This window comes from Somniosus microcephalus, chromosome 13 (genome assembly GCF_052327205.1).
Source record: "Somniosus microcephalus isolate GS21.2 chromosome 13, FLI_Smic_1.0, whole genome shotgun sequence".
Taxonomy (NCBI): Eukaryota; Metazoa; Chordata; class Chondrichthyes; order Squaliformes; family Somniosidae; genus Somniosus; species Somniosus microcephalus.
In genome coordinates, this window is record NC_140999.1 from 27196342 (window position 1) to 27210314 (window position 13973).

General features: G+C 44.8%; 1 protein-coding gene across 4 annotated transcripts in view; it reads left to right on the plus strand.

Annotated features, from left to right (window-relative positions):
• The window catches only part of LOC147108162 (phospholipid-transporting ATPase IC-like), a 152601-nt gene that overhangs the window by 102595 nt on the left and 36033 nt on the right, over positions 1 to 13973 (plus strand). For all 4 annotated transcript variants that reach the window (XM_086004682.1, XM_086004681.1, XM_086004683.1 and 1 more), the window contains 3 exons: positions 5855 to 6043; positions 8810 to 8922; positions 12861 to 13025. In XM_086004682.1, coding sequence (XP_085860808.1) covers positions 5855 to 6043; positions 8810 to 8922; positions 12861 to 13025 — 467 coding nt within the window. The remainder of the gene's footprint in view (positions 1 to 5854; positions 6044 to 8809; positions 8923 to 12860; positions 13026 to 13973) is intronic.

Sequence of the window (13973 nt, forward strand, 5' to 3'; positions counted from 1 at the left end):
GCCGGTTCACATTGCTAGCGTGACTCCTCCACTAGTCTTCCCCTTGACGTAACAGCTTGAACTCCCATCCTGCTGAACCAGCAATGCTGACTTTTACAAACAGCTGTATTGCCTTGGTAATTTTCCTTACTTTCCAACTGATTTATCTCCCTTTGTAGGGCCCACGTGCATGATCTGGTAGGAGTGATAATGACTTTGATGGTTATCATCTTCTGCTTCTTCTTTTTCTTTTCTGCTTCTTGGAGACTCTCGGGGCTCCCTTATCAGCTGCCAGCTGTAGCACCACCATCTCTCTATGTTCCTTAGACTTTAAGTGCTTCATCCTGATTTCTGCACTTTGGGAGTTTTCATCACAAGCTGGGCAGACCAGATCCTCGTAATATTCAGTGTCACTCAACAGGTCATGGTAATATTCGGTGTCGTCCTGAGCTAGTCTAGCGAGAGGGCCTGCTACTTCTTCTGTACCCAACTGGACGTTAGCCGACTGTTGTTCCCTCCTTAGACATCTTTCCTGAAGAGACTTCTTCATGCGTTCATATTCATCCCGCTCTTCCTGGGTTTCCTGCCAATCCTTCACTAATGACCTCGTTTGTGATTTCAATACTTCCCCTTCCCTCGGGGATTGATTGATCAGGCTATTCAATCCTTCTACTGGAGCAGCTGTTTCAACATTCTGCTGTTCACATTGACGTGATTCAGCGTACTTTTGGCATCCCTGTAAAATCTGTGTTGCAACCTCAGCTATTTCCATAACTTTTGAGCGCTCCGAACTCCTTCCCTTTGAAGATTGAAGCTCGTGTTCAGATTGTTCCCATTGTAGAGTCTTGTCCTTCAGCATATGAAGGAGTTGGCTGACCGTTAACTCTTCCACGGGAACACTGTGGGTCAGAGTCTTCTCCATTTCATCCACCTTTTCCTCCAATGCTTTCACCTTCTTTTCCTCTTGTATTTTGGCTTCCAGCGCTCGGAGAAGTTGCGCCTTGATGCTCTCTAGCTCATGTTCAGGGGCCATTCTTACAGTCTCTGTGTTTCTTACAGTTCCCTTTTCTTCCACTGAACGGATTCCCAGTTGAATCTGTTCTTCAAGTTGTTGAATCTCGGTCATTGCCGCCCCATATTTGTCTTGGGTTTCCTTTAATATTTTTAGAAGTTCTTGTACATCTTGTCTTTCAGGTTCTGCCATGTCTTTCACCTCTAATTTCTCATCTATGGATGGAACTTCTACCGATGAGTCTGTCTTGGCCTTGAGCTCATCAAGAATTTCCTGCAGCCTTTGGACTTCTTGCTCATGTTCAACCTTCAGTTGCTCATATGCTTCCACTGAAACTAGCTTTTCGGAGGTTGCCGAGTTAACCCCTTCCAGAATTGTAGCCTGGGCCTGTTCATACTGTTCTTTCAACTTCTCACACTTTGCTTGTAAGGAGTCGTAGAGAAGAACTGGAATAAAATCCTGGCTTCCTGAAGATTCCTCTTCATTTGCTTCTTCCTGCAAATATTCTAACTCCTGAACAGCATAAGGGAGATGTGATCGGTAATTGGTCACGATGGCTCTATGGTCTCTCTCTGCTTGAGCTAGCTGCTTCTGTTGTCTTTCCAGATTCTCCCATTCGGTGTCATAGAACTTTTTCATTGTTTTCATCTCCTGTACGAGACAGTAACTCAATTGTTCTAATTGTTGTCGTAATTTGAAATAAGTTTGAGTCCGAGCTCGGTGTTCTTCCGTCATGGATATGTCCGTAACTTGAACAGGCTCAGAATTTTCTGTCGAACTAGGTTGTCGTTGTTCGGTGGAGTTCTGTTCTGAAACTTTGTTCTTCTCTGGAGCATAAGCCTTTATGCATGCCTTCGTTTTTCCAACCTTCGTCGGCAAGTCCATTTCAGCCTTGTCTTTCATATTTGGGTTGGTCTTATCGTCATCCGTTTCAGAATCTGAGCTGATTGTCTGCACCGAGTCCTCACTCGTTATGGCTTTTAGATAGTGCCATTCCATGTCTATTTTCTTGATCCACTCCCGTCCTAGAAGTGGTGGTCCTCCCTCATGTAGTACGTATAAGTTCATTCTTGGGTGTTCTTTACCCCTATCTCTCACTTTGACTCTTATCTTTCCCATGGGGTATACTTTATGCCCCGTGTATGTCTGCAATACGAACTTGGTATCTCTTAAGGGTATATGTGAGAATAGCCGGTGGTAATCCCTTTGATTTATGACTGATAGAGCTGATCCAGTGTCCAACTCCATTTTCACTTGGATTCCAGCTATTTTTAGCATGACCCAGATAGTTTGTAGGTCAGCTTCCTTACTCACATTGTGAATTCTCAGACTACCCAGCTCCTGGCCGTTTGGGTCTGAGTCTGAATTCTGTTCGTCTGAACTCTTCTCAGCCACCTTGTGTACCTTGTTGTACTTTTCCTGTGATGGCTTCCTTTGGTTGTTGGTCCTTTGGTTGTTGGTCTTCTTCCCTGACCGGCATACCTTAGCTATGTGACACAGTTTGCCACATTTCCTACATTCCTGGTTCTTAAACCAGCATTGGTTCTGGTCATGTGTTGTCTTCCCACAACGATAGCATTTTGTTGTTGTCGAGGTAATTTGATCCACACTTAGTGCTGCTGTCTTTAGCTGCATTTCCGCAGTTCCCTTCGCTGCGGCTTCATGCGATGCTGCAATAAGGACAGCCCTGTCAAGTGTAAGGTCGTTCTCTTCAAGTAGTCGCTTTTGCGTTCCTTCCTTTGCCAACCCGCACACGAACTTGTCTCGCAATGCCTCTGTCAGATTCCCTCCAAACTGGCAGTATTTCGCTAGTCTACGCAGTTCGACCAAGTATTCTGCGTTGCTTTCGTCTTTCTGTTGCGCTCTCGCATAGAATTTGAATCGTTCCGCCAACATCAACGGTGTAGGGTTCAAGTGGTCCTTCAGGACAGCCACAATATCATCGAAAGTCTGATCCGCCGGTTTAACTGGTGCTAGTAGATACTTCAAGAGCCCGTATGTCTTTGCGCCCATCGAGTTCAGCAAGGTTATAGCTTTGTCATCTTCTTCTATTTTATTGGCCTCACAATAGATCGCAATGCGTTCCACGTACGTGGCCCAGTCTTCTACCTCGGAATTAAAATCGTTGATGTTACCATGCTTAGGCATCTTCCTCTCTTTGGGAACAACACAAGTATTTCTTTAAATTATTATTATTATTTTTTTTTTCTAAGATGGCAGTTTTCCCGCGAAAATGGCGGTTTCCCGCTCTTATCTTCTCTCCCCGCCCACTTCAATGGCGGTTTCCCGCTTCTGTCTTCTTCCCCGCCTAATGGCGGCTTCCCGCGTTTCTTCCCTGGCGGGAGGGGTACACTTTCCCCACGGGCGACGGCCGCTGGCTTTCAGGTTCACAGCCTGCGCGTCGGCTTCAAGGCTTTCCCTTTTTTTTTAAATTTTATGGCAGGGCAACCGGCTCTGGGTACCCCGTTGACGGCGAACAGGTTCAGCCGCTGGGCTGGCTCTCGCACAGTTCCCCTTGCTCGGCTCTGTCTCTCTCCCGCTCGCTCGGCTCTACCGGCGCTGGTTACACCCCGTTGACGGAGGACAGTTCAGCCGCTGGACTGGCTCTCGCGCAGTCTCTCTTGGTCAGCTCTGCCTCTCCCGCTCGCTCGGACCCCAATCGCGCCTCCCAGCCCTCTCGCAGTCCGGTGCTTCTCTCCCCGGCTGCGGCTGAGTTTCTCTCTTCCCGCGCCTACGCTCCCGGTCGCAGCGCTTCGTGGCTTCGGTCACCGCCCGGCTTTTCCCGCCGGTCGCGGTGTCACGACGCCGTTGGACCCGACTTTTTGTCCGGCTCCTTTTCCCCCTCGACCGTGGTCGAGTGCCCAGCCCTTATCCTCCGGCTATTCTTTTCACTTTCCCTTACTCACAGTCACCGTGGCAGAAGGGACAGTCAGTGCCTGTTGCTGATGGAAGTTTTTGTCGCTAAAGTCTTCCTCCTTTCTATTGCTGCAGCCTTGAGTTTTCTCCCAGCCGAATGACGAGGGCGGTTGCCTCTTTTCGACGCTCTTTCGTTGCTTTGAAATTATTGTTGCCGCAGGGTACGATCGGACTCGTCGCCACTGTAAAGTCTGTGGGTTGTGCAGTTAATTACGACACAGACTTCAGGAGTAACATACAACAGGACTTTACTATTCGAAGGTCAGGGCGAATCTGCCCTATAAATCATGCCACAGCACTTATATACCGGTGTGGTCACCGTCGGTATTACCATATACAGAAGCCAAACAAGTAGTGCCACACCTAAAATAGTTCTCTTAAAGGTGAATGGTTACATACAATAGTCTCTTAAAGGTAGACGGTTACATACACTACAGCTTCCAGTTACCATCGGCAAACTGTCAGCTCCCTAACTCCTCCCAGCTGGTATCCCCAATGACGTCGTGAGCAGGTGCATATTCTGTTTCGGTTGCTGAGGTGGCAGAGCGAGATGCAGCAAACCTTTCACTCACCTGAATTGGGGAGGTCTACCCTGGTTAAGCTTTCAGGTGTTGGCCTTCATTTAGTCTTCAAGGTGAGCCCTCATCACAGACTGGGGCCTGCAAGCAGGGACGGGGCCAGAACAGCACCTTTCATCAGCCTTTAAAGGGCTGTGCACCAGAATTAAAGGAATGCAGCAACTTAACGGGAAAGTGGGACAAAATCATTTTTTCCAAAAGCTGTATCAGGCTAACGCAGTAACTGGCAAAAAAAAAAGCCAACAGATAGTAATACAACCGTAGAGGCAGGAACAAGAGTCCGTGGGCAAATGACTGAGTGAAGTGTTTGAAGGGAGCTGAAGTGGAGATGCTGCCAGGTAAGGTGGGTGCAAGGAAGAGTACTGCGCTTGCCAACCAAAGGCAACCGAGGGCAGCAGAGCATTATAGCTGGTGGGTCAGCTCTGTGTGCGCTGCTCATGGGACCTGGACATAGATGTGGAATGCACAAGCTTTGCGCCAGCAGAACCGAACCCGCCAGCCCCAAACTCTGTTCCAGCGTTTGTTAAAATTAGACATAACTGTTGCAACTGTCGAACTTTATTTTGCATTTGTTGAGGTTGCTCCTCTCTCAGGTCAATATAACAGGGCCACCTACAGCATGATATAGAAAATAACAACATGCATTCACTGTCATGTGTTTCCTGCTTTTTTATTTAAAAAAGGATGAGAATAGTAGCAGGAATCGGGCAGTGACTTAGTGAAATGGGATAACTGGACTATTTTAGATTTTTCTTTCAATTTGGCTCTCCCTCGTATAACCTACAGAAAACAATCCGTACTGGACAAAATTAATGGTATGGCAACAGCCTGTTCAGCCTAGTGTGTGATTGCTAAAATAGGTCTGCAGTGTTCAATGGGAAAGAAAGAAAGAAAGAAAGACTTGCATTTATATAGCACCTTTCACGACCACCGGACATCTCAAAGTGCTGTACAGCCAATGAAATAATTTGTGGTATAGTCACTGTTGTAATGTAGGAAACACGGCAGCCAATTTGCACACAGCAAGCTCCCACAAACAGCAATGTGATAATGACCAGATAATCTGTTTTAGTGATGTTGATTGAGGGGTAAATATTGGCCAGGACACCGGGGATAACTCCCCTGCTCTTCTTCGAAATAGTGCCATGGGATCTTTTACGTCCACCTGCGAGAGCAGATGGGGCCTTGGTTTAACGTCTCATCCGAAAGACGGCACCTCCGACAGTGCAGCAGTCCCTCAGCACTGCACTGGAGTGTCAGCCTAGATTTTTGTGCTCAAATCTCAGGAAGCTCATCTAACAGTATTTCCCACTCTATTCCAGGCCATATTTAGACATTGAACTTTTCTTATTCTTTCCCTTCCTTCAAGGTCAGCTTTTGTACCAGGCCTCTTCCCCAGATGAAGAGGCTCTGGTCACTGCGGCAAGAAACTTTGGCTACGTGTTTCTGTCACGCACACAGGACACCATAACCGTTAGTGAGCTGGGAGTGCAGAGGACGTACACAATGCTGGCGATGCTGGACTTCAACAGCTGCCGAAAGAGAATGTCTGTTATCTGTAAGTAAGCTAACAAAAGAAAAACTATGTTTAAAAAATACGTTGCCACTTAAAAGATTTTTTTTCTGTATGGTAAAACTTCTTTTTTAATTCAAGTTATTTCTTGTTTTTCCATTTTTGCACCCTGACTTCTCACCTGACAGGCCGAAGACCTGCTCTCGTCCCTCTCACAATCCCACTGCCTAAGCACTGTCCTTCCCTATCAGAACATTCAGTCTGATTACTCTGTGACATTAGCCGAGAACTTCCTGTCAGTGATATTAGCAGACAAATTTTGAACATGTTTTGCTTTTAAATTTATTCTTGAGATGTGGGCAATGCTGGCAAGGTTTCTTGTCCATCCCTAGTTGGCCTGACAACTCAGTGGCCACTTTAGAGAGCATTAAGAGTCAATCATACAGTGTGGGATTGGAGTCACATGTAGGCCAGACCAGGCAAGGGTGGCTGGTTCCCTTCCCTGAAGTATGTTACTGAACCAGTGGGCTTTTCACAACAGTCCAGCAGTTTTCATTGACACTTTTCCGGTACCAGTCCATAAATTACCAGACTCTTTGGTCTAAAATTGAATTGACGCCACGCCCATTTTACAGGCGTAAAACTGGTGCCTAAGTGTCCAACATGGTGGGCGGTGCACAGGTTCCGAGCCAGAAGTGCAGTGCCTGCTTATAGGAACATAGGAACAGGAGGAGGCCATTTGGTCCCTCGAGCCTGTTCCGCCATTCAATGAGATCATGGCTGATCTGCGACCTAACTCCATATACCCGCCTTTGGCCCATATCCCTTAATACTTTTGGTTAATAGAAAGCTATCAATCTCTGATTTAAAATGAACAATTGATCTAGCATTAATTGCCGTTTGCGGAAGAGAGTTCCAAACTTCTACCACCCTTTGTGTGTAGAAGTGTTTCCCAATTTCACTCCTGAAAGGTCTGGCTCTAATTTTTAGACAATGCCCCCTAGTCCTAGAATCCCCAACCAGTGGAAATAGTTTCTCTCTATCTACCCTATGTGTTCCCCTTAATATCTTGAAAACTTCGATCAGATCACCCCTTAACATTCTACATTCTAGGGAATACAATCCTAATTTGTGTAATCTCTCCCTGTAACTTAACCCTTGAAGTCCGGGTATCATTCTGGTAAACTTGCGCTGCACTCCCTCCAAGGCCAATATATCCTTCCTAAGGTGTGGTGCCCAGAACTGCTCACAGTACTCCAGGTGTGGTCTAAACAGGGCTTTGTACAGCTGCAGCATAACTTCTACCCCCTTGTATTCTAGTCCTCTAGATATAAAGGCCAGCATTCCATTAGCCCTTTTGATTATTTTCTGTACCTGTTCATGACATTTTAATGATCTATGTACCTGGACCCCCAAGTCCCTTTGGACCTCCACTGTTTTAGCCTTTCACCATTTAGAAAATACCCAGTTCTATCCTTTTTAGGTCCAAAGTGGATGACCTCACATTTGCCTACATTGAAATCCATTTGCCACAGTTTTGCCCATTCACTTAATCTGTCGATATCCCTTTGTAATGTTTTGCTACCATCTATACTGCCTACAATTCCACCTATCTTTGTGTCATCGGCAAATTTGTATCTATGACTTTCTATGCCATCATCTAAGTCATGAATAATGCGGGACACCACTAGTCACCTCCTGCCAATTTGAGCCTGCCCATTATCCCTACTGCTTGCCTCCTGCCGCTCAGCCAATTTCCTAACCGGGTCAATAATTTGCCTTCAATTCCATGGGCTTCTACCTTAGTTAACAGTCACTTATGTGGGACTTTATCAAATGCCTTCTGGAAGTCCATATAAATAACATCCACAGACATTCCCCTGTCCACTACTTTAGTCACCTCTTGAAAAAATTCAGTCAGGTTTGTCAGGCATGACCTACCTTCCACAAATCCATGCTGGCTTCCTCTGATCAACTGAAAATTTTTGAGGTGTTCAGTCACCCTACCCTTAATTATAGCCTCTAGCAATTTCCCCGACAACAGATGCTAGGCTAACTGATGTATAAGTCCCTGGTTTCCCTCTCTCGCCATTTTTAAATAGCAGAATGACATGCGCAATTTTCCAATCTAAAGGAACGGCTCCTGAATCGGGAAGCTATATTCATAAGAGCTGAATTATAGACGTCCAGGGACAGTGCCTGAACGCTTTGCATATGCAAAAGTGAGGCCTAACGTCTGCTTTGGACCTCTTCCCGAAATTGGGCTGCCTTGAACGAAGCCGGCACATTCTATAAGATCAAAGTATTATATAAAAAGGAGGACAGAAAGTATGATTTTAAAATGGAGCTGAATTGCATCTGCTGCCTTGTCCTATTTTCCCCCAACTCTCTAACTCAGCACATACTGGGCATTAATGCTGAAAACTTCCTGGTTTATATGGAGGGTTTTTTCTCTAAGGAATGCTGCATCACATAGAAGTAAAACACTGTCCTTCCTGTGAGTATGAGGCCAGTTTTTTAAATGTATTCTCCCTATTCCCTGGAGTTCTCCTGGGTTCTGCTGGAACCAGAAAATCGGAAAATAATTTAACTACAATATCAAGCTCTGACTTTGTTGTGTTTTTTTTTAAAAAGCCTGTTTGGAAAGCACTGCACTGCGTGATACAAGCCTGATATAATTCAAGATTTCCTCTGCTGTTTGTTGCCCTGAGCCCAATCTGAGTAGATTGATGTTGTGACTTCTTTGAAAAGACTCGATTGAAAAGTTCAAAAGCAGCTTTTCCTACACTCTGAGCACTTTTTCTCTTGCAGTGAAAGATTCAGAAGGGAAGATTAAACTGTACTCCAAAGGAGCAGACGCGGTGATATATGAAAGGCTTCGGCTCAACTGCCCCCACAAGGAGACCACTCAGATGGCACTAGATGTAAGGCTATTATATTATCCCCAAGTCCACTTAAACTAACTGACCCTTTGAGGGCTGTGGGTGTGCTTTGTCATCATTCAAAAATGTAGCCGTATTTGAATTTGTTCAGAGATCAGTAGAAGTGAAAATTATTTTTTTTTTCAAGTTTCTCTCTTAATATTGTTCAGCTTCTCACATTGTAATTTTAATGACCCTCTGTCTTGTAAACGTTAATTGATGAAAACTATTCAGGTTCCACATGTTATACAGGGAATAGAGGAGCCCACAAATTAAGAACTGTCAGTCTGCATTGAACTGATAAATTGATTTGATATTTTCTGGTGTGCACGTTACTCTGGAAGTTGTTAGGTAAGAGCACTGCCCAAAGCAGGAATGCACATGTAATCGGAATATTCATAAAGAACTAACCACAACAGCACTGCCGTCTTAAAGTGAACTCATTCCAGTAACCTCTTGTAACCCAGTCATTGCAGTGAATACTTTGTGACTTTGGGGCCACTATCGCATGGGAATTATAAACAGTTCCGTGCCCACAAAAAACGCCCTTCACCCACATCATCACTGACGGTGTACCACTGGTTCACGATAGAACTTATTGGCCTCGATTTTAAAAGGGGGGGCGCGATACCCATGAGCCCCGAAGTAGGCAGCGAACTTGGAGAGTCCGGGGACGTGGAGGCCCGGCAGGTCTCAATGGCTAGCCCACACTTGCATGAATTCTCCCTGATTCCCACCCGAATCCGGCCAGATCTACTTCCTGGCCGGAGGGCGGGAGCGGGGATTCGGCGGCAGGAGTCCGCAGCCGGGTAACCGGTGGGCATATTTAAAGTAGGACATCGCTTCCGTCTTACGGTGTCTTCCTCGCCTGCTCAGAAGACAGGCTAAGATCGGGACACGGCAGGAAGGCAGTGGGATCAGCGGGGATAAGTGACTACCCTCATTTTAACTGCCACCCGCCCAGTTTCTGCCAGGCAGGGGGAAGTTAAAATGAGGACCATTATTATTACTCAGGTAGTCTGACACAATTTAGATGATCAGATAGATTACATTGGGGATACAAGATCCAAGTGATATCTGAGAACCCATATGTTACATGTTGTAATACTTATAACCTGAATGCGCGTGCAAAATAATTCTGAACGTAAAATAAAAATTTGTGATGGTTTATCTCTTTAACAACTAATACTTGCATGAATTGCAAAAATAGGAAATTCTTTATTTTGCTGAAGATACAATCATGCTACAATTTCTCTTCTAACTCTTTAAAAAAAATGTCTATTTGTTTAATTCAGTAATCCTTTAATCTACACGATGTTCCAGCTCCGTCTCATCCTGACTTAGATCAGCACTTCTCCCTGTCAGTGACACGTCGTCAGTGATGATGTGGGCGAAGGGCAGTTTTTTGTGGGTGCACAACTGTTTATAATTCCCATGTGATCACAGAATCACAGAAACCCCACAGTGCAGATAGAGGCCATTTCGGCCCATCGAGCCTGCACCGACACATATCCCACCCGATCCCTGTAACCCCTACACCAACACATATCCCACCCTATCCCCATAACCCCACGTATTTAATCCCCCTAACACTAAGGGTCAATTTATCATAGCCAATCAACCTAACCCGCACATCTTTGGACTGTGGGAGGAAACCGGAGCACCCGGAGAAAACCCACGCAAACACGGGGAGAATGTGCAAACTCCACACAGACAGTCACCCGAGGCCGGATTCGAACCCGGGTCCCTGGCGCTGTGAGGCAACAGTGCTAACCACTATGCCCCAAAGTCACAAAGCATTCACTATGATGACTGCGTTACAAGAGGTCACTGGAATGAGTTAATTTCAAGGCGGCAGTGCTGCTGTGGTTAGTTTTCCGCGAACATTCCGATCACATGCACAGACAAAGCAAAACTGAAGCCATCTCAACTGGGCATTAAGCAGAAAATGTCACATTTTCAAAAAGTGCAAAGATCCACTCGCATGCGCACTTTGGCTGCCGCTCCAGACCCGAGCCCAGCAATTCTATTTCCCTTTTTCTTCTTGTGTGGCTTGGTGTCAAATTATGTCTGATAACGCTCCTGTGAAACTCCTTGGGACGTTTTACTATGTTAAAGGTGCTATATAAATGCACATTGTTGGTTTGGGTTCCATCTCATTGGAACAAAAGCCGAGTAGTGCAAACAATCTTTTCTAATTGAAAGAAAGAAACACTGTGAACTTTTGCATGCAGGATTTCAAAACAATTCGAAGCCATTGCCAATGAGATCGCGTGGAAGGGTAGTATTAGTATTGCACTTTCACTCATAAGAATGGCCTTAGATCTCAGTAATACTGAGACCCCATGTAGGAATCTTATATTGGCTATCTAAATCAGAGCCAGTGTGAAACCTTCCCCTGCACTGGATCCTGTTTGCATTGTAATGTGTGTGACCGCTCATGCACAATGGGGATTGGATTGTGGCCATTTTCAGCACTGATCCAATCAACAACATGCAATATCATCATGGTATTATGGACTCATGCTTGTACTGTTAATGTAATGAGTTATGGATCTTTTCACACTTGGCAATGCATAATGGGAGCACAACATCAGCAGTGTGATGCCCAAAAAATAAGTGATAACTCCCATTTGTCAGAACTGTACGAGGCAATAATTGGCTCCAATGGAGAAACTTCTAAAGCAGCAGGCCGAGGTGTTTAATCAAAGTGCTGGAAACAATGATTAACACAAGCACTGCAACAAAAACAGAACTTATTACCAGAGGCAAAGCTAGGAGCTTGAAATGGGGACTCCGTTCAAGACAGCTGGAGAATTAAAATCATTTAATATAGCTGTAAGCTCAAACTCTCTGGGGAGTATTGCTCCCGTTAATTCCACCTAGCCTGCTCCTATTTGCCACTTTTATGCTGAATTTCATGACTTAAAATTGTAACCACGTCAAATCTAAAGAACTGGGCAAGTTTCAAATTAAAGTAGCTGGATGATTATAGCGTTAAAATGTCATGTGACACAGTTATTGTATTAAGATTGGGTAATATTTTCACATTGTCAGGTAACAAATTATTTTGCCTATTGATTGGCTCCAGACAGAATAGTGAACTAATTAACTAATCACCTGACCGTCAGATAATGACATTACTTTATGTAGTTAGGGCACCAGTAGCCATTTTGAAAGTTTCAACATCCCTTTTTTTATATGGCCTACACCCCCGCCATTTTGAAAGAATCTGTAATGCTTGTAAGAAAAACCTTCATCTGAGTGGCTTGATCACGCCAGTGAGGCAGCATCATCTCTCGTCGAGAACAAATCAAAGCCTCAACCTTGATTTCAACTTCAGTGCTGTCACTGAGCGGGTTAGTTCTTTGCTGGTCTACTAGATGAATCACTCGGCGATTCTGCAGTGTTCTACCTTGGAGTGGGGGAAGGAGTGGCGTAACCAATCAATCCTTCTGTCAGCTGATCTTGAGTGGCAATGACCGAGATTCAGCCCATCCTGCTGTTCCCGCTGAGGGAGGATGTGTGGCAACCAGAAACAGCAGCAGGGAGGATTTTAAAATATGTGGGTGGGGGAATAGCATTAAAACCTTCCCATTGCCAAAGCTCATTATTTTCAAATGTTTAAAGCAAGCTTTAAAATATATTTCCATTAATTATGAAAATCACTTGAGAAGTTTAACTTTAGAAGTGATTTTTCTCCCTGAAGTATTGTAAACATTTCTCATTATAAATGTGTTAGTGTCTCAGCACAAATATTAGAAATGTCATATTAGAAAGAGCATCTCTTGCTTATGAAATATTGTTGAGGCAGGCAGCAGAGGGAATACTGTATCTTCAATAATCTTTTCTCACATACATCTTGGCACAAATCAATGCTAGCTCGAAGGTAAGCTTCATTTGCCAGAACTGTATTATGAAAATTGATATGCTTTCTGCAGTATTTTGCTGCGGAAACACTGCGGACATTGTGCCTGGCATACAAAGATGTGGAGGAAAACTACTTCAAAGACTGGGGCCAAAGGCGCCATATAGCCAGTGTCACTCTACAGAATCGTGGAAGATTGCTCGAAGAGTTGTACGAAGAAATAGAAACAGATCTGGTGGTAAGTAGTTGCTTTTATTGAGTAGACGTGCCTGAAAGAGGTGTTTGTAAGTCAGACTCTGTGATCTGCCCAGTAACAGACACAATAATGAATATTACCACCAAATTGAGGGTCTGCTGCCTCTAGGCACCATTATTATGTATATACAGCCATTAGGATGCTCTCATGTAAGGCAGTTATCACCAGGGTAATCTCATCATTCAGGCCTTTAACTATGTAAAGAGAAATCAGGGCCTCATGGTTAGAATTTACAGCCATACTAATAGAAGGGGCACTTGTACGGCCAATGTTGATGCGTGATCTGGAAATTTATAGTGGCAGTTAGCTCTCTGAGTTACTTCCCTTCCCAATACAGTCAACTCTCAGTACCAAACTGATCAGTGGGAAGACTTGGTACACCTGTATCCTCCTGTTCAGATCCCTCTGTAGCTTCGCCCATCCCTATCTCTGTAACCTCCACCAGCCCTACAACCCCCTGAGAACTCAGTGTTCCTCCAACTATGGCCTCTTGTGCATTCCCCCACTTCCTTCACTCCACCATTGGCGGCCGTGCCTTGAGCTGTCTAGGCCCTAGACTCTGAAAGTCCCTCCCTAAACCTCTCCACCTCTCTCTCCTCCTTTAAGATGCTCCTTAAAACCTACCTCTTTGACCAAGCTTTTAGTCACCCGTCCTAATATCTGCTTTGGCTCGGGTCTACTTTGCCTCATTACTCTCCTGTAAAGCACCTTAGGACATTTTACCACATTAAAGGCGCTGTATAAACAATCTGAGCACACTGTCAGGGCTCAGCCATCTCTTCGGTAATCTCATTTTTTTAAATAAGTGACATCTTTCTCATCATCTTATTGCTAAGTAATGTGTTGTGAATGTAACTAGGATCACAATCAGTTTGAACACTCTTGACTTGAGCCCTATAGATGTATATAGTGTGATAAATGGAAATTCTA